The sequence below is a fragment of the Nesoenas mayeri genome (assembly GCF_963082525.1).
Source record: "Nesoenas mayeri genome assembly, chromosome: 3".
Lineage (NCBI taxonomy): Eukaryota > Metazoa > Chordata > Aves > Columbiformes > Columbidae > Nesoenas > Nesoenas mayeri.
In genome coordinates, this window is record NC_137544.1 from 83,547,357 (window position 1) to 83,572,313 (window position 24,957).

The window sequence follows — 24,957 nt, forward strand, 5'->3', positions numbered from 1 at the left end:
TTACTAGTAGTATATTAGTATTATGTTATTGTATTGAACTGTTTTAATTTCAATCCATGCATTTTTGTCTTCTCTTTCAGTTCTCTCCCCTACAAGGTTTTGATTGCTAGCTAGGGTTAAACTAAAACATCACCTTCACTCAAAAAAGATTTGACAGTATTCGAAACAGTTTTAAAAGAGGACAATGAAACAAGCTTAATGATATGGACCATATTTAATAAGAAAAAAACCAGTTATAATTTGGAGAAATCACAACTATTTTGTTCAGGTAGGCAAAGGCAAAAAGAACAGCACCAACAAGATAGGTCAAGTGGTATTTCCTTGCATGATAAGAGTTTGATGGCAGTGAATATAAATGTAGTTGAACACAATAACTAAAATTCCTGCAAACAGCCATCGCTGGATTTGATAGAGACTGGCATCACTTAATTGACATCACTTGACCAGATTAAGAAACTGAAGCAATAACATTCTTGCTTCTAGGTAAGCAAGACAAATTATACAGAGCTATTGAGCACTTAAATAATGAGGTGGTTAATCTACAAATTGCACCTAAGTGTATTGAAAAGTCAAATTTTAACTTCCTTTGTTCCATGCAATAAAAATCAAGTGTGTTTCATGAACCTGGACAACTTGCATACTACAACTAGCTTAGAACTAAACTCTTCAAGACTGTTCCAAACATGCTGCTTCTGAAAGGTCTGTAGATACAACAACCACATGATACTGAAAATATTCCACAATTTCAATCCCACAGTGTTTGTGATAAAATACTTTGGTGTTTTCATTTTAAACGTAGTTTACAGGCTTTTGGTTTGCTTGGTTCTTCCTGTTTTCTTAAATTACAAACCTTAACCACAGAGGAAGTCTCTAGTAGATTCAGTTGTGTTGCTCTTGAAAAGTTCCTTTGTGAGATGGAACTGAGCAGATCTGATTTCAAGGGGCTGGATGCCATGAATGAAGCAGAAGCTCCACATGGTGACTGCCAGCAACCACCCTGTGCTGCAGAACATGAAGGAACAGGATGAACCACCGAATGCAACAATCTATGAAGAGACACAATTGGGAACATGAAAATAAATAAATAAATGGGAAAAAATGTGTTCAAGAAATATAAGAAGATAAAACATGAAAAAAATGCAGGTGATCCCTTACTGTTGGGGTCATGTTATCAGGCCTATGAACAAGTTACGGGCATTATTTTTTTTTTACTTATTTCTTAACATTTCGTACTTAATTTCTTAAATCACTGCCTCTATCTTTAATAGATGTCAATCTAAATGTAAATTCAACACTGAAACTACAGCAAGTGTATAGGGCACACACACACACAATGGGAAGCAACACCTTTCTTTTCTGCTCTTTATAATTCTGGGCTTGTTTTAAATAAAAAGAAGCAGAAATAAGCCAAAACTGGGCAGAAAGTAGTAAAGGATTACTGTTTGATCACACAATCAAGTCTGTCATACTCTGTACAACAGTAGCTTTATGGCAATCATCATTTTAGTTTCAGCTATCTGACATACTGTAAACACATTTACCATAATGTAAATATATGTATTTGCGTAAATAATATTATCATAGCAAAAAAACTCTTCAAATATTATTTATCATGTTTTGATACCTAAAACCCTTTACATTGTATGTGCAAAAAAGCCAACCAAAGCTCCCCTCAGGTGCACCTTCCCTCCAAAACACTGACATAATTCCAATGGATTCTTCTCTCTCCGAACATGTAATTCCAGACTAAACTTTGTTCAGAGGCTGCTTACCTATCATATCGTGAGAAACTGGGTTTCTGCTCATTTCCTACCCACACTTCTCTAATTTTGGACAACACATAACTGATGAAAATACACACATTTCCTGCATTGGCTTCTGTTACTGTTGATAATGGCTTTGGTCTGGAGACTGGAAAGCAAGAAGGAAAACATATCAGCCTTGTGTAACCAAGGTGATGGTTACTTCCCCTAAAACTTACCTTCTCTCAGGACTGATGAAGGCAAATGGTAAAGCTCAGCTCTCTCTGACACCAGCTTCCTTTGAACTCTAGGAAGGATCTTGTCATATTGGTCTAATACAGCATTTCTGACAACTGCTTTGTCTCTCAACTGAAGATCACAGTCATTCTGATGAATGAAAAGCATAAAGCAAGAAGTTAACTAATTAAAAGAAATTCATTGCACAGAACTATCTGTGCTGTTTTGAAGTAGTGGACACATTTCCTCTAGAGACAGAGTAAAATCCACCTTATGTTTGATTCACTGGGAGACTGTGGTTCTGGAAAAGACCAAGTGCATCACAGAGTCGTAACAGAAGTTCACAGACTCCCAAATTTGATTTGGCTATTCTGAGAAATAGAAGTTAAATATGGATTTCTGTCATAAAAGTGGTAACATTAAATTCACACTGTATCTTTAGGAAAAAAACCAAACCAAAACAAAAAAAAAACCCACCAAACAAAAAACACCCCAAAAAACAACAAAAAGCACCACACCAAAAACAAACAAAAAAAACCACACGTATTTTTACCTGTGGATCAGCATATGCTCTGCTCTCAGCTAGAAATATAATGTTTCAGGCAAGATACAAGAGACAAACTACAGTATACTCTTCATTCCACAGAAAGCAGTGACTTTCAATAATCCACACAATACTTAACATCAGTATTTGAAAAACTGAATTATAAGTTTGGCTGAGAGAAAATATATCTATTTATTCCTCACATGCAAACAAATTATTTGAAGTGGAGTCAATAAAAGTCCATAATATTTCATATATAACTTCACAAGAGTCACTTTGGAGTAGTGAAGTATTTTGTTCAACTTTTAGGTTTGGCTTTAACTTATTTCTGGTAGTTCAAGTAACAGTACAGAAAACAAAGCAGGATCTTTAGTGACTACTATCAAAACCCATCAGTAACACATAACTATTTTAAGTGGAGTAAAAATGGTCTGAATATTTAATTTGTAATTTCATAGAGCAGCTTTTGATTTGTGAAGTATTTTGTTCAACTTTTAGGTTCAGAGGTAACTTAGGTATAGAAATTTATTCCTAGTAGTTCAAAGAAGGGTACAAAAAACAAAGTAGGATTTTTAGTGACTACTACCAAAACCCATTAGTAACACCTAACTGAAGCTTGCACGCTTGACAGAACTTTAACGCTTACCGTAGGATTGACCTTCATTGACTGATGCAGCTGTAGTGCTGGGATATAGTTGGCACGCTGCAGATGGTGGACTAAAAGAAATTCACGACTCTGGACACCAGCATTGGTCTGTAGAAACGTCTCCAAACATTCCTGTGAGAAATAATGCATTGCAAAAATCTAGTAGGATTCTGCCTCTTCTCTTTTCAAAGAGGTGATCATGACTTTTTTCCTTGTCCACACTTACTTGTTCAGTCTCTGTGAAAGGCAGCTTCAGCAAGTCTTCCATTAGGCCCATCTCCTGACAGATTTCATACATGTGTTTTAACAGCTCTTCCATGTTCAACTTGGTGGTATGTTGCTGCAACAGATCCCAAGCCTCCACCAGGCACCTGAAATTCATTTCTTTGAGATGTAAAGGAATACAAATGGGATAACCAAAAAGATGCTCCAAAACTATTGTGTTCAAAGTCTAAAGGAAATGTAGGGAGTTGTGACTGGTATTATTTGTTCTCCACCTTTCACAAGACTTGAAGGCCAAACAGTGGGATGTATTTCTTTACCTATTGGACAACAGCACGGTGAGGAAAAGCCGCACTTCACTGCTGCTTGACACTGGTGGCTTCATCATCTGGATGTATCTGAGCGCTCGCCTGTGCTCTCCTTGGCACATGAGGGACTGAAGAACTCTCACATGTTGCCATGACACACTTTTGATTGTAGCTGGATGAAAGAGCAGGGCCAGTGCACTCTGTGGTAGGTAGAGATCAGCTTTGTTAAGAGATACACATATACACACATGCAACAAAAATAGTCAAAAGTTTCTTAAGTAAGGGTGTGTTAAATGAACTTTCATGACCAACTAACAAAATACTTGATACTGGACAAGTGCTCAACTGTTCTACTGAAAACAACCTACATGGGTTGCTATGTGAATTCAAATATCAAGCATTATTAAAGGTGATGTCTTCTTTGGTTTAATCAATTTCACATGATAATTTATTGCTGAAGACATTGTAGCACTATTACAAAAAGCTTCTAATGTTTTAGGACCTGTTATTAACTAAGCACCATTTAAAACAAATATTTTATAGACAAAAGTTTTGTACTGCAATGCGTGTGTTATTAAACTGTAACATACTTACTTCATAATCATTGTGATCTAGAAGCCAAAAACCTTGAATAAGCTTAACAAGACCCCAAGGGATAGTGAAGGCAGTTGGAAATGAGTCAGTTGAAGTTTCTGTTTTAGTTGGAAAGGAATGCTTGATATCCAGCAGCAAGTAAATTGTCTGGTATCAAGTATCTAATTAAGGCATATAAATTTATAAGACAAAAAATGTATCACATTGCACTTAGAAAAGACACAACAATAACCTGAAAACAGTCACGTCCTATCCAGAAAATTGCATTCTGGGTAAATCACCAGAAATTGTCTTTGATTTCTCTAAGGCATTCAGAAAGGTAAACTTCAAATATTTAACTACTTCCCTTATAAACTCAGGCTCCCTCTTTAGTAAGTGGAGCTACCAGCTGGACATTCAACAAATTTGAACATCCAGTGCTTCATTATTAAAGAAAACAAATTCTACTGTTGTTGTTTTTTTGTGATTTTTTTTTTTCTTCCTCATTACCAGAGTATATTAAACAATGTAAACTATGGAGTGCTTACAATAAAGCTTAGCTCTGAATGATTAAAACTGGGCTTAAACCACTATGTGGATCACTCGTTGATAGTTTCATTTTCTCTTTCTGACATCGCTTTTTAGGGCCATACTCTCAGAAGATGGCCTGGGGTAGCAGTTTTTAAATCTCTTGCTCTCTAGGATCTCCTCTCAGGATAGGCAACAAAGAGCAAAAGCAATGTACATTTCAGCAGCTTAAAAATCAACTTTCTGCCCAATTACTATTTTCTCATCTCCATTTATTATTCAGTGTGCCTGCACTTTCAAGAAAACAAAAGCAAGACTTGTTAGGTGTGCTGGAAATGGGATGAAGGTGTAATAAAAACAACTAGAAAGGATACAATTGCATGTTTGTAGCTTTCTTCAATGCCTTCTAGCAAGTAGACATCCAGCAGTGCCTGAAATGAAAAAGATTTTTTAAACCTCTTGTCTTTCCTAAATCGTTGGGTTTTGGGTGGGGTTTGGAGGGGTTGGTTGTTGTTTATTGTTGTTTCCAGAGAGCAGAACACTCACATGTAAACTAGCAGGTGGATATTTCCCAGTTCCTCCTTCATCTCTCCGCCACAACCTCTCAACTTGGTCTCCTAACTGGGAAACCAGTCCATCGATCATCAAGCAGTCAGAATCCCATTTTCCTCTGCAAAAAAAGGTACCAAGAATTTGGACAGAGCCAGATATGGACTAATTCCAGGCTCTCTGTGTAACACGTTTCCTCCAGTCAAAACAAAAAAAAAAGCTCCCATTAGTCCAAGAAAATAACAAACATACAAAGACATTATGATGACTTGAAATGCACATGGAAGACATTTCTGAGTCAGATGACAGATGCTTGCTAGATCCTGTTCATTTATTAGAGGAGTTCCAAAGAGAAATCCTAAAAACTCTCCTAGGGAGGGAAAAGTCGCAATGACCTTTTAGGTTCCAAGTTTTCTTCTAATACCAGAAAGCATAAACAAAGTGTTCTAAGCGCCAAAGTAACCACTCCTATATTGTCTGGCAGAGGAAAGGTAACAGTATCAAAATAGCAGAACTATTCTTCATCACAAATGTAATGCCTCAAGTTGGAGTGTTCTAATACACAGCTGTGTGACAATGTAATGGAAATTTCAGACTTTGTTCTTGGCACCTCACTTTTGCTACTGAAAAAAATATATTTTCAGAAAGCTAGCACACACAGGTCATTTTAGTATCATCTTGATCAGTGTTTATGTTTCTATACAAATACCATTTCAATTTGGGGTGGCTGAACTTTTAAAAAAGTCACATTCTTCAAAAGCCCATCACAGTCTTCTGCTGTGACACTACCCTTTAGATCCCCGATGATAAAAAGCAGCAGAATTACACCAACTTACTTGTGAGTAGGAGATCTAGAGAAATACCATTTTTATCAGCTATTACCAGTCAAGTTTTTAAAAAAGTATGTGTCGGATATTTGAGGGATTTTCTTGATGTTAATGGACATTGTATGGAACTGAACTGAACAGGCCTCTGAGGCCTATGTGTCCAGCAAGAGAGCAAGAGTCAAGCAGCCTATGTGTCTTATGTGACTTTGTATAACCTTGAGTAATACAAAAGAAAGACTATCTAGTGAAGAGTCAGCAAGTCAGCTATAATGTAGATACATTTTGCTTAATATTAGAGCTTGTGCAGAAATGTATAATCCAATCACCTATTAGTTTGTGGCGTGTGAACAGTAGCTATTGAGCAATTACAAGCAGCCTTCTGATGAGTGGACAGTGTGTGGACAGGGCAAAAGATACTTAAGGAGAGTTGTAACAAGCAATAAATGGCTTCGCTTAAATTCACATTGGATTGTGTGGAGTCCATGATTTTTCACCCTCACACGTATGCTTTCTTCTGTGTCCAAACAATTGTTCTGTGAACACTGGCCTTTGCTGAATTGGAGATAACAGATCCTATACTAATCATACGATCTTTTTCAGTAGCAGCTAATTATATAGGTTAGACAATGAATAAAGTATGCTGCAAAAAATGATAGCAGCAAATGGTACTAAGCAGAGGTACATATAAACATTTTGACATACGAAAGTAACCTCTGTGTTGCGCAGAACACGTGCGTCACTGAAGTCAAGAGTATTGCCTGCAAAGGCATTAAACGTAGCCAGTTCAACTGTGGATATGGATATAGAACACCATTCACTTCCTCTTCTGAATTTGCAGTGGAAGTGTTCTGAAGTTTTCCTGTAAGTCTTACCTTGATAAATGCTCAAGTTTCTGTCGGTGACCAGTATAGTAGCTCTGAATCAGAAGATAATTGTAGAAAGGTCTAGACAAACGCATATCGTCATCTACAGGCAATAAAGTAAAAGCAAGTTAGAGAAGTAATATCACATTTTTATACTAAAATTTTTGACTCAAATGACAGACAGTCATACAAGTTACATATCAAGAAGGACAGACAAGCCTCCCATTGACAACGAAGCCAATCTTCTTTCTGCCTTTGCTCAAAATGGTTCAAGACACTTATTGTCTCAAGTGCAAGTTCACCGTTAAAAAAAACTGTTCTCAAAGGGAATGGTTTTTTCAATGTCAATGTCGTGAGCATTTGTAAGACGATTAAGGATAACAAGCTCAAAACATGCAGGTGATGCTTTTACTGTAAAAGCAAGCATTCAGGTACATGTTGTTTAATAGTAATTTGTTTAATATTGCAAGTATTTCAAGCTGCAGACACAAGCAACTCTTTGAAGTCAGAGGCTTATTGTTATTTCTAAAAAACATCCAGGAAAGAAACTGCTTCCAGTATTCTACACTATGTATTTGAAAAAACAGTTACCTCTCAATTTCACCAGCAGACCTTCAGCATCCACTGACACTGAAAAACATGACTTGTTCACAGCAAAACGTTCACAAAAGCACAGCTAAGCTTGTGTTCATATGAATCATGTACTGCATGTTACTCCTGTTACCAATGTACAAGAACTGACGCTTACCTAAACCCTCTGGAAGGAGACTGGATTGACAGAACCAGGCGACCACTTGTGCGTACAATGAAATGAGGCTGGTGACCATGTGCTTGTTTGTCAAGTTTGCAAAACCTGAAAAAAGGCATAAGATTATTTGTGTTATGCAATTCTTTTAGTTTTTACAAAACTCCCTTCATCAGACTAAATAGAAAGTCTTGAATGAACATGCTGGAAATATTTCTCTTGGCATTTTTCACCCATGATCACCTTCTTAATTGAAGAAAAAGCCCACAGTCACCACCAAAACAAAAAACAACCCCTACAAAGAACCAGATTCACTAAAGGCTAAAATATTAATCATAATGAAAAAAAGCCTGAACTCTTAAATACATTCATGAATAAGACGTTATTTTTTCATGTAGCAGAGATTTTTAACACAGCAAAAGGATATTCCTTCCCCCTTCCTCAATATACCACGAACAATTGATACTGTTGAAAGCTATAGAAGATCAGGCAATTTAGTTGACAAATTATTTATGCTTCCTGTTTTTTAGTAATTTGCAATACAATATTTGCATGCACTTGTAAACTGCTAAGAATTAAAAAGAACAGTTTTCAGCTTTACTACATTCAATTGCTGTCATTTCAGCCCAGCTGGTTACACAGCTTCTTGCTGAATGTAGCCTCCCTGACCCACTTGCAGGAACTCCACAACAACCTGTTTCCCTGAACTCAATGCATACTAAGGGGTGGTCTCAGCCTCTCGGCCTTGAGCCCCTTCTCTCTCCCAGCTGAACGTGACTGTCTTCCAGTCCTCAAAACCAACAAAAGCTCACGTTTCCACAGTTACAACCCAAGCATAATTACAAATCTTCATAAAAAAGATCAATGATATAGTAATATTATTACAAACCTTTTTCAGTAAGCTCTTGTGCTTCTGTTAGAAAACACTTTAAGACTGTCCTAAGCCTGCGCAAATGCAACTGGCAGCGCTGAAGAGCCTGTAATGCCTGTGGATCAGTAAAGTTGCAAGAGCCATCAAACAGTGGAACACCTGTACAAGAATAAATACTAAATCATTAGCCTACACAGCAATTTCAGAGTTTCAAAGTACACTTAAAGGACCACATGTAATATTATATACTCACAGATTACTGAATAAGCTCAATTAGAATAATTTTATGTGCACATAATTACTCTAGTAGTACTCACATATTTGGTCAAATTCAGCTTTTGTATAGATCACTTTGTTCCATGTCCACTGCAGAACAAACCGTAAGTTAGCAGCAGAACTTGGCTGCTCTTTAAAGAAAGAAAACAAAAAGACGACATGAATCAACAATTTCAAGCAAAAAATATCTATCATCACATATAAACAATGTAAGAAGTGTTACCTTCTGATGTCCAATGTTTAATGCATCCAGTCAGAAGTTCTAAAGAACCTGTCTGGAGAGCAGCTGACAATATCGCTTCTAACTGCTCCTCCTAAACAGAACAGACAAAATAAAATGAGAATCTTACATACTTGCAACATCAGAACCATGAACAGTAAGCGTTTGTTTCTAACTGTATAGTCATTTAGTATTACAATATTTTAGTTTCATAATTGTTTCTTCTGTTGTGCACTAATAACCTATTTTCTTTATATCATAGGAGACTGCATCTAGTTTTGTAGACTAGATGCTGGGAGCAACACAAAGTTATTAAAGGGAAATGTATATAAATAAATACAATTCATAGCTGTCGCACTTTTGTGGAGAAAGATTATGCTCTGAAGGCTGGGCATTGGAATCTCCTACATTTCAATCACAGCACTTTCTTTGACAATATGTTCCAGTATCTTCTGCCAGCATGAAAAGAATGAGCACATGAAACATGGGAACTGTAAGTCAGAGTCTGCAAGAAAGCATGAGTCAACATTTGGGGAAAATGTTGCTGATGGCAAAGCCAGGATTGCAGGACACTACTGCAGCCAGTCTGACCCCTCTGCCAGCATTCACAAGTAGCAGAGATCAAGTTCCAAGTGGGAGAACTTATATGTTGCAGTTTCACTGGGTTTGATCCTTGTGATTATTATCACTTGTGATCATTTCAAAGTGACAATGGGATGAAGTTTTGCAATGTATCCAGGGGCTCCAGAGAGCAAAAAGCCCCACAATTTGATGAACATTCTGGCTTAGCTTAATTGTAATTATTTAATTGGTGTGTTTTATGAGTAACCCATCATACCAATAATGCAGATAAACTGGATTGGTGAATAGCATCTTTTAAAAGCCTTCAATATTCAACTGTTTTGATAGGTGCCTTCAGCAATGCTGTAATGCTGAATAAGAAAAGAGGAATGATCACAGAATATTATCATGAGGAGCAATTTCAGAAGAGGAAGAAGAAGACAACCAGCTGATATATGTGAAAGAGCAGAAAAAGGAGGCAACCAAATAGAAACATCATATTCAAGACAAATACAGGACAGGATAGAGCAGTGTGGATATACTGTGCAATGAACAAAGAAAGGGGGTACTCGGCAGAGCACACCTAGGAAGCAATAACCAGGAAAAAAATGAAGTAGGAGATAAAATAGGTAGTAAACTATGCTTCTGTAGGAAAGGGATGAATAAAGAAGGCTGCAGATCCTAGCCTGCCCTGCAAGCTATGTCAGAATCTCTCTGCAATTTCCAGGCTCCGTACAATCTCCTGTCACTGAACAATTTAAATATTAATGCAAAGTTGAAAGAAATAATGATCTTTGTTAACTTCAATTTGGGGGAAAAAATATGGATTGCTTATTGTTGCAATGTTTTTACAAAGCTTGTGCAAAGGAGAAGGGAAAAAAGAAGGCCAAAGACAGAAGCCTTGAAGAAAACAGACTTTACTTTGAGAACTGGTGGCAGAAGAGAAAAATTGAGTGTAAGAGGAAAGTAGCTCAGAGAGGTTCAACAGTATTACGAGCACAGCTGGAAATTATCCCAGTGTGTGGGAAGGACAGGTAGGCAGTAAGAGACCAGCTCGACTAGTGAGATGTTCAGTGACCTCAAAGACAAGAAACTGGTTTTGCAGGGTTCCTCTGTAAATCAGATCAACAAGATGATCTGGGTTAAAGAAGAACACAAAACCAGGCTTTGTCCTTCACTTCCTGACTCTTTGTTTTTTGTTAGGCTGAGTTGTTTCACTGATACAGCTGATAGTGTAGGCTACAAACAACTGCATCTGCACTACCCAAGGAGCTGATGTTGATGCTTAGAGGTCAGGATCTCCTGCTGCCTTGGAGGTGACATGTTTAGAACGTATTCACAAAGGACATTAATCTTCACTACAAATCTGAGACGGGAAAAGGCTGGCTAAGCAGCAGTGATTTGAAAGAGCCTCTGAGGTGGAAGAAAAAATCAGCTGCGTCTGCATCAATAGTGTGACACTTGCAAAACAAACAAACAAACAAGGCAAATCTTTGGGCATGCAGAAACTGGGATAAATTCATGCACATCATATAACCTTCTCAATCCATTTGGTAAAGACTAATGTCAATGTGGGGCCTAGTAGCAGGCACTCCTTACCATTTCGGCTCTGCAGGGTCAGTGCTTCTCACTGCAACAAGAACTTCAGATTTTCCCTCGTTCTGCTTTTGTTGTTGAGCAAAACATAAATATTTGCTGTGGTTGTAGGGGAAATAGAGTGTTTCATTTTACTTCTAGGTCGTTAAGGTTTTCTTTTTGATTACTAAGAGTCCTCAGTTCACCTACATTACCTGTGCTGAAACGCTTATGTCAATAACTCACTGTAATGACCCGTGCTCAGCTGGAGCCAATGTCTGCTGTGGGTCAGTGATGTTGGCCTCTCCCTACACACGTCGTTGCTTCAACAACTGCTGGGGTCTGAAACCACTTGGCCAAACCCTGGTACACTTTCCTGTGTTGACAGTGAGTTAGAACTCCCCTCAGAGAGCTCCTCCCGCTCTCCCCTCGCTGCAGGACCGAGAGCAAAGTCACTTCTCCCGGCGGCGCCGCTGCCGGTGCCGGTTGGCGCGGGGAGCGGCTCAGGCCCCTCACACCGCCAGGACCCCGAAACCGTAACGGCCGTAACGGCCGCCCCGCGAGCGGCCCTCGCGCTCCGCCCCTGTGGGGGGCGAGGGGCGTGTCCTGGGCGTGTCCGCGCGGTCCCGGCGCTGCCTGGCGCTGCGCGGGTGCGGCGGCTCCTCTCGCCATGGCGGCCGGAGGCGACGGGGCGGGCGAGCGGCCCTACGAGCTGGTGGTGTTCGGGGCCTCGGGCTTCACCGGACAGTTCGTGGTGGACTAATGTGTAATACATGTAATAATCACAAGGTTGTTATTAAGATAACACAGGAAAGCTTTGGCTTCTGAATTATCTCCCATGTCATTGTATGTCACAGCGTGCTTGTGTACATGATGGAACCTGGAAGTCAGCTGTTTATGGCCTTGCGGACCAAGACAACCTGAGGAAGCTTCGAAAAACGATAGGATATGCCCCTGTTCCGGTAGTTGGTGCAAAACTTAAGGTATAAGAAGCCTAAGATGTGAAACATGGCATCTCCTAACTGTTCCAGTATTTATTATATGGCTTGTTAACATATTATTAAATACTAAAAAGATGCATTTAGGACTTTAGTACAACATGAACGCATAGATGCTCATCTAGTAGAATTGAAGACAAGTTCAGTTTAGCTGATGTGTTCATTTTTTTACTGAAAAAGAACATGTCCCGTCATTTACTGGGTCTCAAAGTTGTTCTAAGTTGCTTCTAGTACTTCGCAAACTTTGGAGTTGGATTTCAGGAGTGATCAGAACAGAATAAAAAATATGAGGAGAATATTCTTCTGATTACCAAATTCATCCTTGAATCCAAATTCATCCAAATTCATTCCATTGCATGGAATTTTCAGTTGAGACGGTGATAAATTTGGAGTGGTTAGCTTTCAGTGTAAATAGATAATGTCATAAAAATGCTTGAGAAAAAAAGCCAGTCTTAGCAGGACCATTCTGATCACTTTCTTGCAGTTTGCATGAACATTTGAACCTTTTTCTTACTTTTTTTTCCCCATTTGCAGAGGACTTGTGTTTTTCAATCAGGAATTCAAAGAGTACTGCATTCCATTCATGGGATCTGATGCTTCTGTGGTGAAACGGTCTCAGCATTATTTGCACACAGAGTTGCAGGAAACACCTGTAAGTTACTATTATTAGTATACTTTGTCTGTATTACCATTATCAGTGAATCTTTCCTTTGTGTAATAACTGTTCTTGGTGCAGCTCTGTGTAGTAGGGTTTCTGTAGTTAGGTAAATATTAAGGACTGTGATGTGCTTTTGCTTCTATAGAGGAGGCTTGTTCTGTTGGTCACCTTTGGAAGCTGCGTGACCTGGTGTGGTCCAGGTTCTTCTGTGTGCACGGGCCTGTTTCATGCTACTTGATACTCTGCCTGATGAGCGTGGTTACTGCTGCTTGCGTCATTGTTACGGGAGTCTCCTGTAGGGTTCTCATGCTGTCTGATTCCTGGGTATGGATTTGTAGGGAATGGAAGCCTTGAGTCACAGAAATATTTGAGAGGTAGGTTCCATGATTCTGGGGAATGATAAACACATTTAATTATTTTTCTGTGCTAAGGCTTTTTTTTGTATCCATAGAGCTTCTAAAAGCATCATAGTTGTAGTCTGTGCAACTATTTCTAAATGCACATTGTGTGTGCCTGTTGAGATAGCATTGAATATGTAAAAAATCACGTCTGGTGTTATTAGTCATCAAAGTATGTGGAACTCATAGGAGAAAAAAGATGGATCATATTGCTGGGTCTGATATATTTGCATGGATGGGTCTCAGCACAGTGTCCAACATTATGACAGGGGGATACTGAGTAGCAAAAACCCAGAACTGAAGGCACTGAGAGAATAAATGGACTTTCAAATAATAGTAGTTCCAAGAAAGTGAAAGTAATAAAAAATTTAGATTACATGATTCCTTTTAAGCAGTAACTCAGAATAATGCCTCTTGTATCTAAATGGATCATAGTATTTGGCATAGTGGATACTTATATATATTTTTACTTGTGCTTGCCTGATGTGAGTTACTGTTTTGGTGACTGCACTTGTCTTGGCCACTACAGATGAATGGAACCTCTTTCACAATGACTTTTTTGGCAAGGGTTGCAGTGAGGGGCAAGATTCCCAGAATGGCAAACCAAATGTAAAGGTCTGCACTGAAGTCAAGGGTCCAGGTATGTAAAAGCTCTGAAAATTACTCTGAGATATAAAAATCTCTCCATCTCCATCAGCTGCATCACATTCACCATCTTTATTATCAGGCAAAGCGCATGCAAACTGTTGCTCTGCAGTCTCATAGCTGTATTGAAGATTACCTGATGGATGTAATTCACTATAGCATGATGGTTCAGGTGATTCTACTAAGGTTTGTGCCTTAACACATTATCTTCAATAACCTAAAGTTAAGAAATTACTGTTAATGCATTATTAATTACCAAACAGACTAACTTCAAACTGAGCTAGATTAAATCGAAGACAGCAAAACACTGCTTTTCCTTTCACATCACCTCCAAATGTAAAGTTAGAAACATACAATGTACTCTCTGCTGGAGACAAAAGACAATGTGTTTAAGAGACAGAGAACAGAGTGCTCAGCATATGCCACCACGGGCTCCATTTCTGACATTTCTGTTCATGAATAACACTTTGCCACCACCCGTGAACAAGGCGAGAAGCTTCACAGCACAAGTGGCAGGAATCATCCCACTGCACGACTCTCTGGACTGGCTAAAAATCCACACAGAGTGACCAACTCTGCATCCATCAGGGTAACATACATTTATGATACCACAGTTTAAAGTTTCGGTCATGATAGTTGGTCAGACTGGCCGGGTATCTTATCTGACAGCTCAACACTGCACTTGAAAGAGTCACTGGGATTGTGTGAGACAACACCTATATTCTCAATACCTCCATCTTCTTTCCTTCTAAATCCACATGACATACTCAGGCTTTTATGTTGAGAACAAAAATAGTACCTTTTAAGTATTTCAAGTGACTCAGATGATCAAGAGAATTTAGTGACTGTGTAGACCTTTGCCCAACCATCTGAGTTATAGTGCCAGCCAATGATGGCAGAAGGGAGAAGCCACTCAACAGGAGTCTCCAAAATATCTGCTTATTTTCTTGCCTCCTGCATTGTCAGAAGTTGCCAAAGCATCATACGATAGCAACATGCCATGCTTCAACACTACATTGAATAAATACTCATCCCCAAAGCTTTCCTTTTTGCTTACAAATCCACAAACAAGAAAGCAGGAAGTAGTTTGTCCTAAATTCAGTGAAGGCAGACAAGCCAGAAACAGATGTTTACACATAAATCAGTAAGAACCAGTTATAACAATAGCAGAAAAACCACTGTACTGCTACCAGAATGCCTGCAGCAGCTTTGGGACCATCTCCCATACCTGCTCCCTTTTTCCTGTCACAAATTTTCCACTTAATCCCATAGGAGATTTATGTATTCCCAAGTCCATAATCATCATCTCTACAGTGTTGTCCTAATCCCAAAGCTGAGGTGAGCCAAACAAGTGACTGCCTATTTAACTTCATCTGAAATCTGGGGCAATGAAAAGTGTTTTCTGTTACTTAAGACCAACCTACTTGTGGTACACCTGCCTTTCAGTTTGTGTTTCACTTGACTATCCTGAATTCCTGTGAGTACAGTCCTATAGGAAATTGACAGTGTACTCTATATGTACTTAGGGGACATCCACAATGATTCCAAGTAACTCATGAGCCCCAATAGAAGTAAGAACAATGGTGAAAAACTTGGAACAACTGAAGAATCTTTAGTTCTAATGTTCAGTCCATGTGAACAACCTTGTAAAATTTGTGTTTTACAAAGTTTAGCTGTTAAAATCCCATGTTTTTATATTAAAAATAAAAGGTTTTAAGTAACTGGAAATATCCTTTCCAGCTTGCATGCACAACTAAAATACCTGAGTGTTCACTCTGCCTGTAGCATGGAACCAGTACATTAATCTGGCCACACTGCTTTATTACTAAGAACTCCACATATGAGAGAGATGCTCTTTGTGAACAACTGAGTAACTCTTTATAACAGGCAATAAAAGGTGCCATAAAACTAGATTATGACAATTTGTTAGTATACGTATAGAAAGCTCATTCTAGCACAGGCCACTGTTCTGAACTGGATTTCGGAACATGAATTTGGCATCTGCATGATGAGCAGGATCAAGGAATCCAACCGACAGAGCAAAAGGAGGAGTAGAATGGGGCAAATTTTGGATGGACCAGCTTCATTTGACAGCTCCACAAATGCTGTCCCTGGTGCAAGGCAAAAAGCAACACCAAGAACATCACAGCCAAAGCAGAGACAACAATACAGCTCTTTTCATCAGGAATCTGCTTTGACCACAACTGAAGTAAACCCAGTCTTGCAAACAGAGAGACTGACAGGAAATGCAGCTCATGCCTTTCATTGCTTTAAAAGGTGCTTCATTCACAAGGTTTAACAACCCAAACAACTGGCTCAGTCTCTAGTCCCTACCTTCCTGCCACACCAGCATTTGAAAAGGTATCGTGGGAAGCTGAACCAGCCATTGGGAACCATCACAGCTCCTAACAACACTTGAGTAAAAACTGCCAGAGTCACCAGTATTTTTGGTGAATATGTTCCTACAGGTATGTGATGCTGCAGAAGGTTTGACATAACCTTTTTTACCAAATTCATGTCTGCCATTCTGATTTATAATTCCAATTCTCAATATAAGGGGTTATGGCAAACTTTAAAAAAATCTAATTCAAATCACACTCTATAAAGGCTTTAACTGTAAAAAACCACCAATGACACACACCTGGCTGGATGAGTTTTCAGATATAGGGACTAGAAAGTTCCAAGACCACCTTATAAGTTTGATTAACAGGAAACCTATGGTTCCGGAAAACAGCAAGTGCATCACAGAGTCATAACAGAAGTTCACAGAACACCCAACTTGATCTGCTTATTTTGAGAAATAGAAGTTAAATACCAATTTCTGTCATAAAAGTGGTAACATGAGAGGCCTGGCATTGTAGAGCTAATGCTATAACTTGAGGAAATGTAAAAAAAAAGGTGGAAAAGATTACCAGACAAATTTTGAATTTTTGGCCTTCTGACTGCTCTCAGCTAGAAAGATCAATTTGCAAGCAAGATACAAGAGATGGCATACAATATACTCTTCATTCCACAGAAAGGAGTGAAACAAACAACTTCCAGTAATCTAAACCTTACATGACATACATATCTGAATAACTGAATTATAAGATTGACTAAGAGAGAAAATATGTAGTTATTCCTCACATGCAAACGAATTATTTTAAGTGGAGTCAACCATGGTCAATAATATTTTGTTCAGTTTTTAGGTTCAGAGGTAACTTAGGCGTAGAAACTTAGTAGTTCAAAGAAGGGTACAACAAACAAAGCAGGATTTTTAGTGACTACTACCAAAACCCATTAGTAACACCTAACTGAAGCTTGCACACTTGACAGAACTTTAACGCTTACCGTAGGATTGACCTTCATTGACTGATGCAGCTGTAGTGCTGGGATATAGTTGGCACGCTGCAGATGGTGGACTAAAAGAAATTCATGACTCTGGACACCAGCATTGGTCTGTAGAAACTTCTCCAAACACTCCTGTGAGAAATAACGCATTGCAAAAATCTAGTAGGATTCTGCCTCTTCTCTTTTCAAAGAGGTGATCATGACTTTTTTCCTTGTCCACACTTACTTGTTCAGTCTCTGTGAAAGGCAGCTTCAGCAAGTCTTCCATTAGGCCCATCTCCTGACAGATTTCATACATGTGTTTTAACAGCTCTTCCATGTTCAACTTGGTGGTATGTTGCTGCAACAGATCCCAAGCCTCCACCAGGCACCTGAAATTCATTTCTTTGAGATGTAAAGGAATACAAATGGGATAACCAAAAAGATGCCCCAAAACTATTGTGTTCAAAGTCTAAAGGAAATGTAGGGAGTTGTGACTGATATTATTTGTTCTCCACCTTTCACAAGACTTGAAGGCCAAACAGTGGGATGTATTTCTTTACCTATTGGACAACAGCACGGTGAGGAAAAGCCGCACTTCGCTGCTGCTTGACACTGGTGGCTTCATCATCTGGATGTATCTGAGTGCTCGCCTGTGCTCTCCTTGGCACATGAGGGACTGAAGAACTCTCACATGTTGCCATGACACACTTTTGATTGTAGCTGGATGAAAGAGCAGGGCCAGTGCACTCTGTGGTAGGTAGAGATCAGCTTTGTTAAGAGATACACATACACACATGCAACAAAAACAGTCAAAAGTTTCTTAAGTAAGGGTGTCTTAAATGAACTTTAATGACCAACTAACAAAATACTTGATACTTGACATAACAAAAAATGTTAAATTAATGCAGAAAAAAAATGGAGATAGCCATGCAGAACGAAGTGAGTGTTTTAAAAGGAGCAATTCACACTTTTCTAGGTTAATCAAATCTCCATATAAAAACATCACTTTTTATAAACACATTACTAAATAATAAGTTATTGTCCCAGACAAACAGATTATATTGACATTGTGACAGGCAAAGAACAACCTTCGGCATCAGAGAAAACATGACTTAGGTTGAAAAGGGACTTCTGCAGTCTCCCATCTCAAGTCTTACAGCTATGTGATGTCTTCTTTAGTTTAATCAATTTCGTTTCAAAGTAGTTAAAATTTCACATCATAATTTGTTTCTGAAGATGTCATAGCACTATTACAAAAATGTTTCTAATGCTTTAGCTAAGCACCAAATTTTTTTAAATCATTTGACAGATGTCAGCTTTGTATTGCAATGCGTGTGTAACTAAACTGTAACATACTTACTTCATAGTCATTGTGATCTAGAAGCCAAAAACCTTGAATAAGCTTAACAAGACCCCAAGGGATAGCAAAGGCAGTTGGAAAGGAGTCAATTGAAGTTTCTGTTTTATTTGGAAAGGAATGCTTGATATCCAGCAGCAAGTAAATTGTCTGGTATCAAGTATCTAATTAAGGCAAATAAATTTTTAAGACAAAAAATTTATCACATTGCACTTAGAAAAGACACAATGAAATGTGAGTATAAAGTGGTAGGAGGTAGAAAATACTAATGTCTTAGTCCTGCCATTTAAGCTGTTATAACCTGAAGACAGTCACGTCCTAAGCAGAAAATTACAATCTGGGTAAACCACCAGAAATTGTCTTTGATTTCTCTAAGGCATTCAGAAAGGTAAACTTATATATTTAACTGCTTCCCTTATAAATTCAGGCTCCCTCTTTAGTCAGGGGAGCTACCAGCTGGACATACAATACATTTGAACATCTAGAGCTTCATTATCAAATAAAACAGATCCTACAGTTGTGTTTGGTGTTTGGTTTTTTGTTTTGTTTCATTTGTTGTTGGTTTTTTTTTTCCCCTCATTTCAGTGTATAAACCAATGTAAACTATGGAATCCTTACAATACAACTTAGCTGTGAATTATTAAAAGTGGGTTTAGACCACTGTGTGGATCACTCATTGGTAGTGCCATTTTCTCTTTCTGACATCCCTATTTAGGGCCATACTCTCAGGGAGAGGGATGATATCTCTCTGGAAAAGGGATATTTCAGCAAAAATCATGTCCTGGTAAAGCACTGCTAGAAATCCCATAGCTGTGAAGCAGCCCCTTGTAGTGGATCATTCTAGTAAGGAGCCATTTGCCATAGACAGGCCTGCTTTTAAGGGATGCTTAAAAAAATTGAAGACAAAAGGAGTTATTTATCTTTAACATTTCATGAACCTTGTTTTCTCATATCAGAAGAGTCTTTGCAAACAAAAATTTAAAAAAATCATAAAAATTACACAGTACAAAGAGCTGAACCAATGCTCCAGTCTATGATTTCATTCTGAACTAAATGTTTTCACTTGCATTGTGTTTGAAGCATTAACTGAAAATGGTCTGAAACACACAGGTGACAAACATGTAAGAATATTTATGTGCCTGTACTGAAGGTGTAATAAAAATAATTAGAAAGGATACAATTGCATGTTTGTTGCTTTCTTCAATGCCTTCTAGCAAATAGACATCCAGCAGTGCCTGAAATGAAAAAGATTTTCTACACCTCTTGTCTTTCCTAAATCGTTGGGTTTTGGGTGGGGTCTGGAGGGGTTGGTTGTTGTTTATTGTTGTTTCCAGAGAGCAGAACACTCACATGTAAACTAGCAGGTGGATATTTCCCAGTTCCTCCTTCATCTCTCCGCCACAACCTCTCAACTTGGTCTCCTAACTGGGAAACCAGTCCATCGATCATCAAGCAGTCAGAATCCCATTTTGCTCTGCAAAAAAAAGGTACCAAGAATTTGGACAGAGTGAAACACTAATTCCAGCCTCTCAGGGTAACAGGTTTCCTAAAATCTCTCTCAGGAAGGGCAAAGTTGCAGTGACCTTTTAGGTTCCAGGTTTTCTTTTTTGTTGGTTTACTTGTAATACCAAGGAAGTGTATACAAAGTGTTTTAAGTGCGACAATAACCGCTCCCATATTGTCTAGCAGAGGAAAGGTAACAGTATCAAAATAGCAGGACTATTCTTTATCACAAATCTAGTGCCTCAAATCGGAGTGTTCCAATACACAGCTCTGAGACAATGCAATGGAAATTTCAGACTTCTCAGCATCTCACTTTTGTTACTGCAATAAAGATATTTTCAGAAAGCTGAGCACACAGATAATTTCAGTATCACCTTCAGCAACATTTACGTTTCTATACACATGCCATTTCAATTAGGGATGGCTGAACTTTTAAAAATTACATTCTTCAAAAGCCCATCATCATCTTCTGCTGACTGTGATGCTACCCTTTAATTTCCTGATGACAAAAAGCAGAAGCAGCACACTAGAGGATGAGATGTTGTAATGCTTCTAAGGAGCTTGACACTATATGTAAGTTGAGCAGCTATGCAGGATGAACTTTAAAGTCAACACCGAATACACTGCAGCTTCTATGTTAATTCATATTGCAGCATCTCGTTTGCAGTGCCATAGACTAAGCTTCTTTAGGTCTTCCTCTACATTTCAGTACCATTTGCAAAGACAAATCTATTGTCATCTAATCCAAGACATATCAGCTGCATGTTAGTAAACCAGTCCAGAAAAGAGTTTACATGAGCAAGTGACTTTGATCCAATAGCCAGGACAGGGCGAGGTGTGCCACCTACATGGAATTCAGACTATGTTACTCAATTACACAAATGTACTTGTGAGTAGGAGATTTAGGCCAATACAGTGGGGTACAAAAGGTGATAAAAAGCCATCAGCTGTCTGCTTGAGAGCTCTGGACCTTATCCGGGGTGTGTGCAACTGTCACGCCAACAAATGATATAAGCAGAGGTACATATACACATTTTAACACATGAAAGTAACCTATGTTCAACAGAGCATGTGCATCACTGAAGAGGAATGCCTGCAAAGGCATTAAATGCAGCCAATACAACTGTGGATATGAATGTCATTCACTTCTTCTGAATTTTCAGTGGCAGTATTATAGAGTTTTCCTGTAATTCTTACCGTGATAAACGCTCAAGTTTCTGTCGATGAGCAGTATAGTAGTTCTGAATCAGAGGATAATTGTAGAAAGGTCTAGACAAATGCACATTGTCATCTACAGGCAAGAAAGTAAAAGCATGTTATAGAAGTAATATCACAAATTTAAATGGATTTTTTTTGCCTAAAAAGACAGTTGCCCATACTAGCTAAGCATCAAGAAACACAGGCAAGCCTCCAACCTTGAAAGAAGCCAATCTGTTTCTGCCTTTGCCCAAAGAGATGTGAGACATGAGACTCAATTCCTTCTCAAGTGCCATTTCAAGTTTACAGTTGATGTAGCATTCAGAACATGTAGTGTAAGTGCAAGTTCACCGTTAAGAAAAAAAAAAAGAAGTATTTTTTCCTCAACCAATAAGGAATTCAAAACATGCAGGTGATGCTTTTACTGTAAAAGCAAGCATTCAGGTACATGTTGTTTGATAGTAATTTGTTTAATATTGCAAGTATTTCAAGCTGCAGACACAAGCAACTCTTTGAAGTCAGAGGCTTATTGTTATTTCTAAAAAAATCCAGGAAAGAAACTGCTTCCAGTATTCTACACTATGTATTTGAAAAAACAGTTACCTCTCTCTCAATTTCACCAGCAGACCTTCAGCGTCCACTGACACTGAAAAACATGACTTGTTCACAGCAAAACGTTTACAAAAGCACAGCTAAGCTTGTGTTCATATGAATCATGTACTGCATGTTACTCCTATTACCAATGTACGAGAGCTGACGCTTACCTAAACCCTCTGGAAGGAGACTGGATCGACAAAACCAGGCGACCACTTGTGCGTACAATGAAATGAGGCTGGTGACCATGTGCTTGTTTGTCAAGTCTGCAAAACCTGAAAAAAGGCGTAAGATTATTTGTGATATACAATTCTTTTAGTTTTTACAAAACTCCCTTCATCAGACTAAATAGAAAGTCTTGAATGAACATGGTGGAAATATTTCTCTTGGCATTTTTTGCTCTCATTTTCTTAGTTAAAGAAAAAACCCACAGTCACCAGCAAAACAAAAACCAACCCCTACAAAGAACCAGATTCACTAAAGGCTAAAATAAGAACCATAACAGAAAAGCCTGAGCTCTTAATTACACTTACGAATAAGACACGTAGCAGAGGTGTTTACTACAGCACAAGGAAATTCTTCCATCCCCCTCCTCAATATGCCCAAAACAACTGATAGTATCAAAAGCTATAGAAGTTCAGGTAACTTACTTGACAAGTTACTCATTTATGCTTCCTGTTGTTTAGTAATTTGCAATACAATATTTGCATGCACTTGTAAACTGCTAGCTAAGAGTTAAAAAGAACACTTTTCAGCTTCACCACATTCAATTGCTGTCATTTCAGCCCAGCTGGTTACACAGCTTCTTGCTGAATGTAGCCTCCCTGACCCACTTGCAGGAACTCCACAACAACCTGTTTCCCTGAACTCAATGCATATTAAGGGCTGGTCTCAGCCTTGAGCCCCTTCTCTCCCCCAGCTGAATGTGACTGTCTTCCAGTCATCAAAACCAACAAAAGCTCATATTTCCACAGTTACAAGCCAAGCATTATTACAAATCTTCATCAAAAATATCGAAGATATAGTGATACTATTACAAACCTTTTTCAGTAAGCTCTTGTGCTTCTGTTAGAAAACACTTTAAGACTGTCCTAAGGTTGTGCAAAAGCAACTGGCAGAGCCGAAGAGCCTCGAGCACCTGTGGGTCAATGAACTTGCAAGAGCCATCAAACAGTGGAACACCTGTACAAGAATAAATACTAAATCATTAGCCTACAGAGCAATTTCAGAGTTTCAAAGTACACTTAAAGAATCATGTCTAATATAATATACTTTCCAGGTCTTGCACGTGGGAAAACATAATCCAGGAATGCAGCACAGTCTGGGATCTCCCTAGCTGGGGAGCAGCTCTGTGGAAAGGAATGTGGGGGTCCTGCTGGACAACAAGCTCAATATGAGTGAACAGTGTGCTGCTGTGGTAAAGCAAGCCAACAGTATGCTGGGCTGCATTAGCAAGGACATCACCAGCAGAGACAAAGAAGTCATTATCCCACTCTACTCAGTGCTTGTCAGGCTGCACCTGAATTACTGAGTTCAGTTTTGGTGCCTACTAAACAAAAATATGTGGACAGGCTGGAGAAGGTCCAGAGAAGGTCCACAAAGATGATCAGAGGACTGAGAAGCCACCATGTGAGGAAAGGCTGAGAGAACTGGGGGTGTTCAGCCCAGAAAGAAGAAGGCAGCTTGGGAGACCCCATCATCATGTTCCAGTATTTAAAGGGTGGCTACAAAGCAGATGGAGACTCCCTTTGTACAAGGAGTCACATGGAAAAGATAAGCGGTAATGGGTTCAAATTACTGTTAAGGAGATTCTAATTGGACACAAGACAGAAGCTATTCTTGATGAGAATAACTGGCCATTCAAATAACCTTCCCGGGGAAGTGGCAGATTCCCAAACAATGAACACTTAAGATTCAGCTGGACAGGGTGCTGGGCCATCTTATCTAGACTGTGCTTTTGCCAAGAAAGGTTGGATCAGATAATCCTTGTGGACCCTTCCAGCCTGGTGTCCTATGATTCTACAGTTCTCTGGTATACAGGCAGGTTACTGAAGAAGATCAGTTAGAAAGAATGATTTTATGTGTGCAGAATGACTACACTAGTACTCACATATTTGATCCAATTCAGATTTTGCATACATCACGTTGTTCCATGTCCACTCAAGAAGAAAGTGTAAGCTAGCAGCAGAACTTGGCTGCTCTTTAAAGAAAGAAAACAAGGAAGAAGTGAATTGACCATTTCAAATGAAAAAAAATCTATCACGTAAAAAAAAAAAAGTAGGAAGCATTACCTTCTGATGTCCAATGTTTAATGCATCCAGTCAGAAGTTCTAAGGAACCTGTCTGGAGAGCAGCTGACAATATCGCTTCTAACTGCTCCTCCTAAACAGAGCAGACAAAATAAAATGAGAATCTTACATACTTGCAACATCAGAACCATCAGCAGTGTTTGTTTCTGGCTGCATACTCATTCAGACATCTCAAAGTCAAACTGCACACATGCAACTAATTCCACATTCACAGTATCACAGTATCACAGGATGTTTGGGATTGGAAGGGACCTCAAAAGATCATCTAGTCCAATCCCCCTGCTGGAGCAGGAACGCCTAGGTGAGGTCGCACAGGAACATGTCCAGGTGGGTCATGAATGTCTCCAGAGAAGGAGACTCCACAACCTCCCTGGGCAGCCTGTTCCAGTGCTCTGTCACCCTTACTGAGAAGAAGTTTTTTCTCAAATTTAAGTGGAACCTCTGGAAACTCAAGTGTTCCAGCTTGATCCCATTACCCCTTGTCCTATCATTGTTTGCCACCGAGAAGAGCCTAGCTCCATACTCATGGCACTCACCCTTTATATATTTATAAACATTAATAAGGTCACCCCTCAGTTTCCTCTTCTCCAAACTAGAGAGCCTCAGCTCCCTCAGCCTTTCTTCGTAAGGGAGATGCTCCACTCCCTTAATCATCTTGGTTGCCCTACGCTGGACCCTCTCCAGCAGTTCCCTGTCCTT

The 24,957-nt window shown here is 39.0% G+C and overlaps 1 protein-coding gene across 1 annotated transcript in view; it reads right to left on the bottom strand.

Annotated features, from left to right (window-relative positions):
- The window catches only part of LOC308038678 (protein ELYS-like), a gene marked incomplete at its 3' end in the record, with an annotated part of 42,551 nt that overhangs the window by 4,704 nt on the left and 12,890 nt on the right, over nt 1-24,957 (bottom strand). The window contains exons 12-34 of the mRNA XM_080341454.1: nt 24,241-24,331; nt 24,060-24,149; nt 22,991-23,131; nt 22,120-22,224; nt 21,356-21,449; nt 20,006-20,129; nt 19,834-19,890; nt 18,659-18,805; nt 17,859-18,046; nt 17,543-17,687; nt 17,317-17,448; nt 9,155-9,245; nt 8,973-9,062; nt 7,788-7,892; nt 7,049-7,142; nt 5,347-5,470; nt 5,175-5,231; nt 4,294-4,440; nt 3,712-3,899; nt 3,396-3,540; nt 3,170-3,301; nt 1,982-2,129; nt 1,773-1,911 (exon numbers count right to left, since the gene is read on the bottom strand). Coding sequence (XP_080197580.1) covers nt 1,773-1,911; nt 1,982-2,129; nt 3,170-3,301; nt 3,396-3,540; nt 3,712-3,899; nt 4,294-4,440; nt 5,175-5,231; nt 5,347-5,470; nt 7,049-7,142; nt 7,788-7,892; nt 8,973-9,062; nt 9,155-9,245; nt 17,317-17,448; nt 17,543-17,687; nt 17,859-18,046; nt 18,659-18,805; nt 19,834-19,890; nt 20,006-20,129; nt 21,356-21,449; nt 22,120-22,224; nt 22,991-23,131; nt 24,060-24,149; nt 24,241-24,331 — 2,774 coding nt within the window. The remainder of the gene's footprint in view (nt 1-1,772; nt 1,912-1,981; nt 2,130-3,169; nt 3,302-3,395; nt 3,541-3,711; nt 3,900-4,293; nt 4,441-5,174; nt 5,232-5,346; nt 5,471-7,048; nt 7,143-7,787; nt 7,893-8,972; nt 9,063-9,154; nt 9,246-17,316; nt 17,449-17,542; nt 17,688-17,858; nt 18,047-18,658; nt 18,806-19,833; nt 19,891-20,005; nt 20,130-21,355; nt 21,450-22,119; nt 22,225-22,990; nt 23,132-24,059; nt 24,150-24,240; nt 24,332-24,957) is intronic.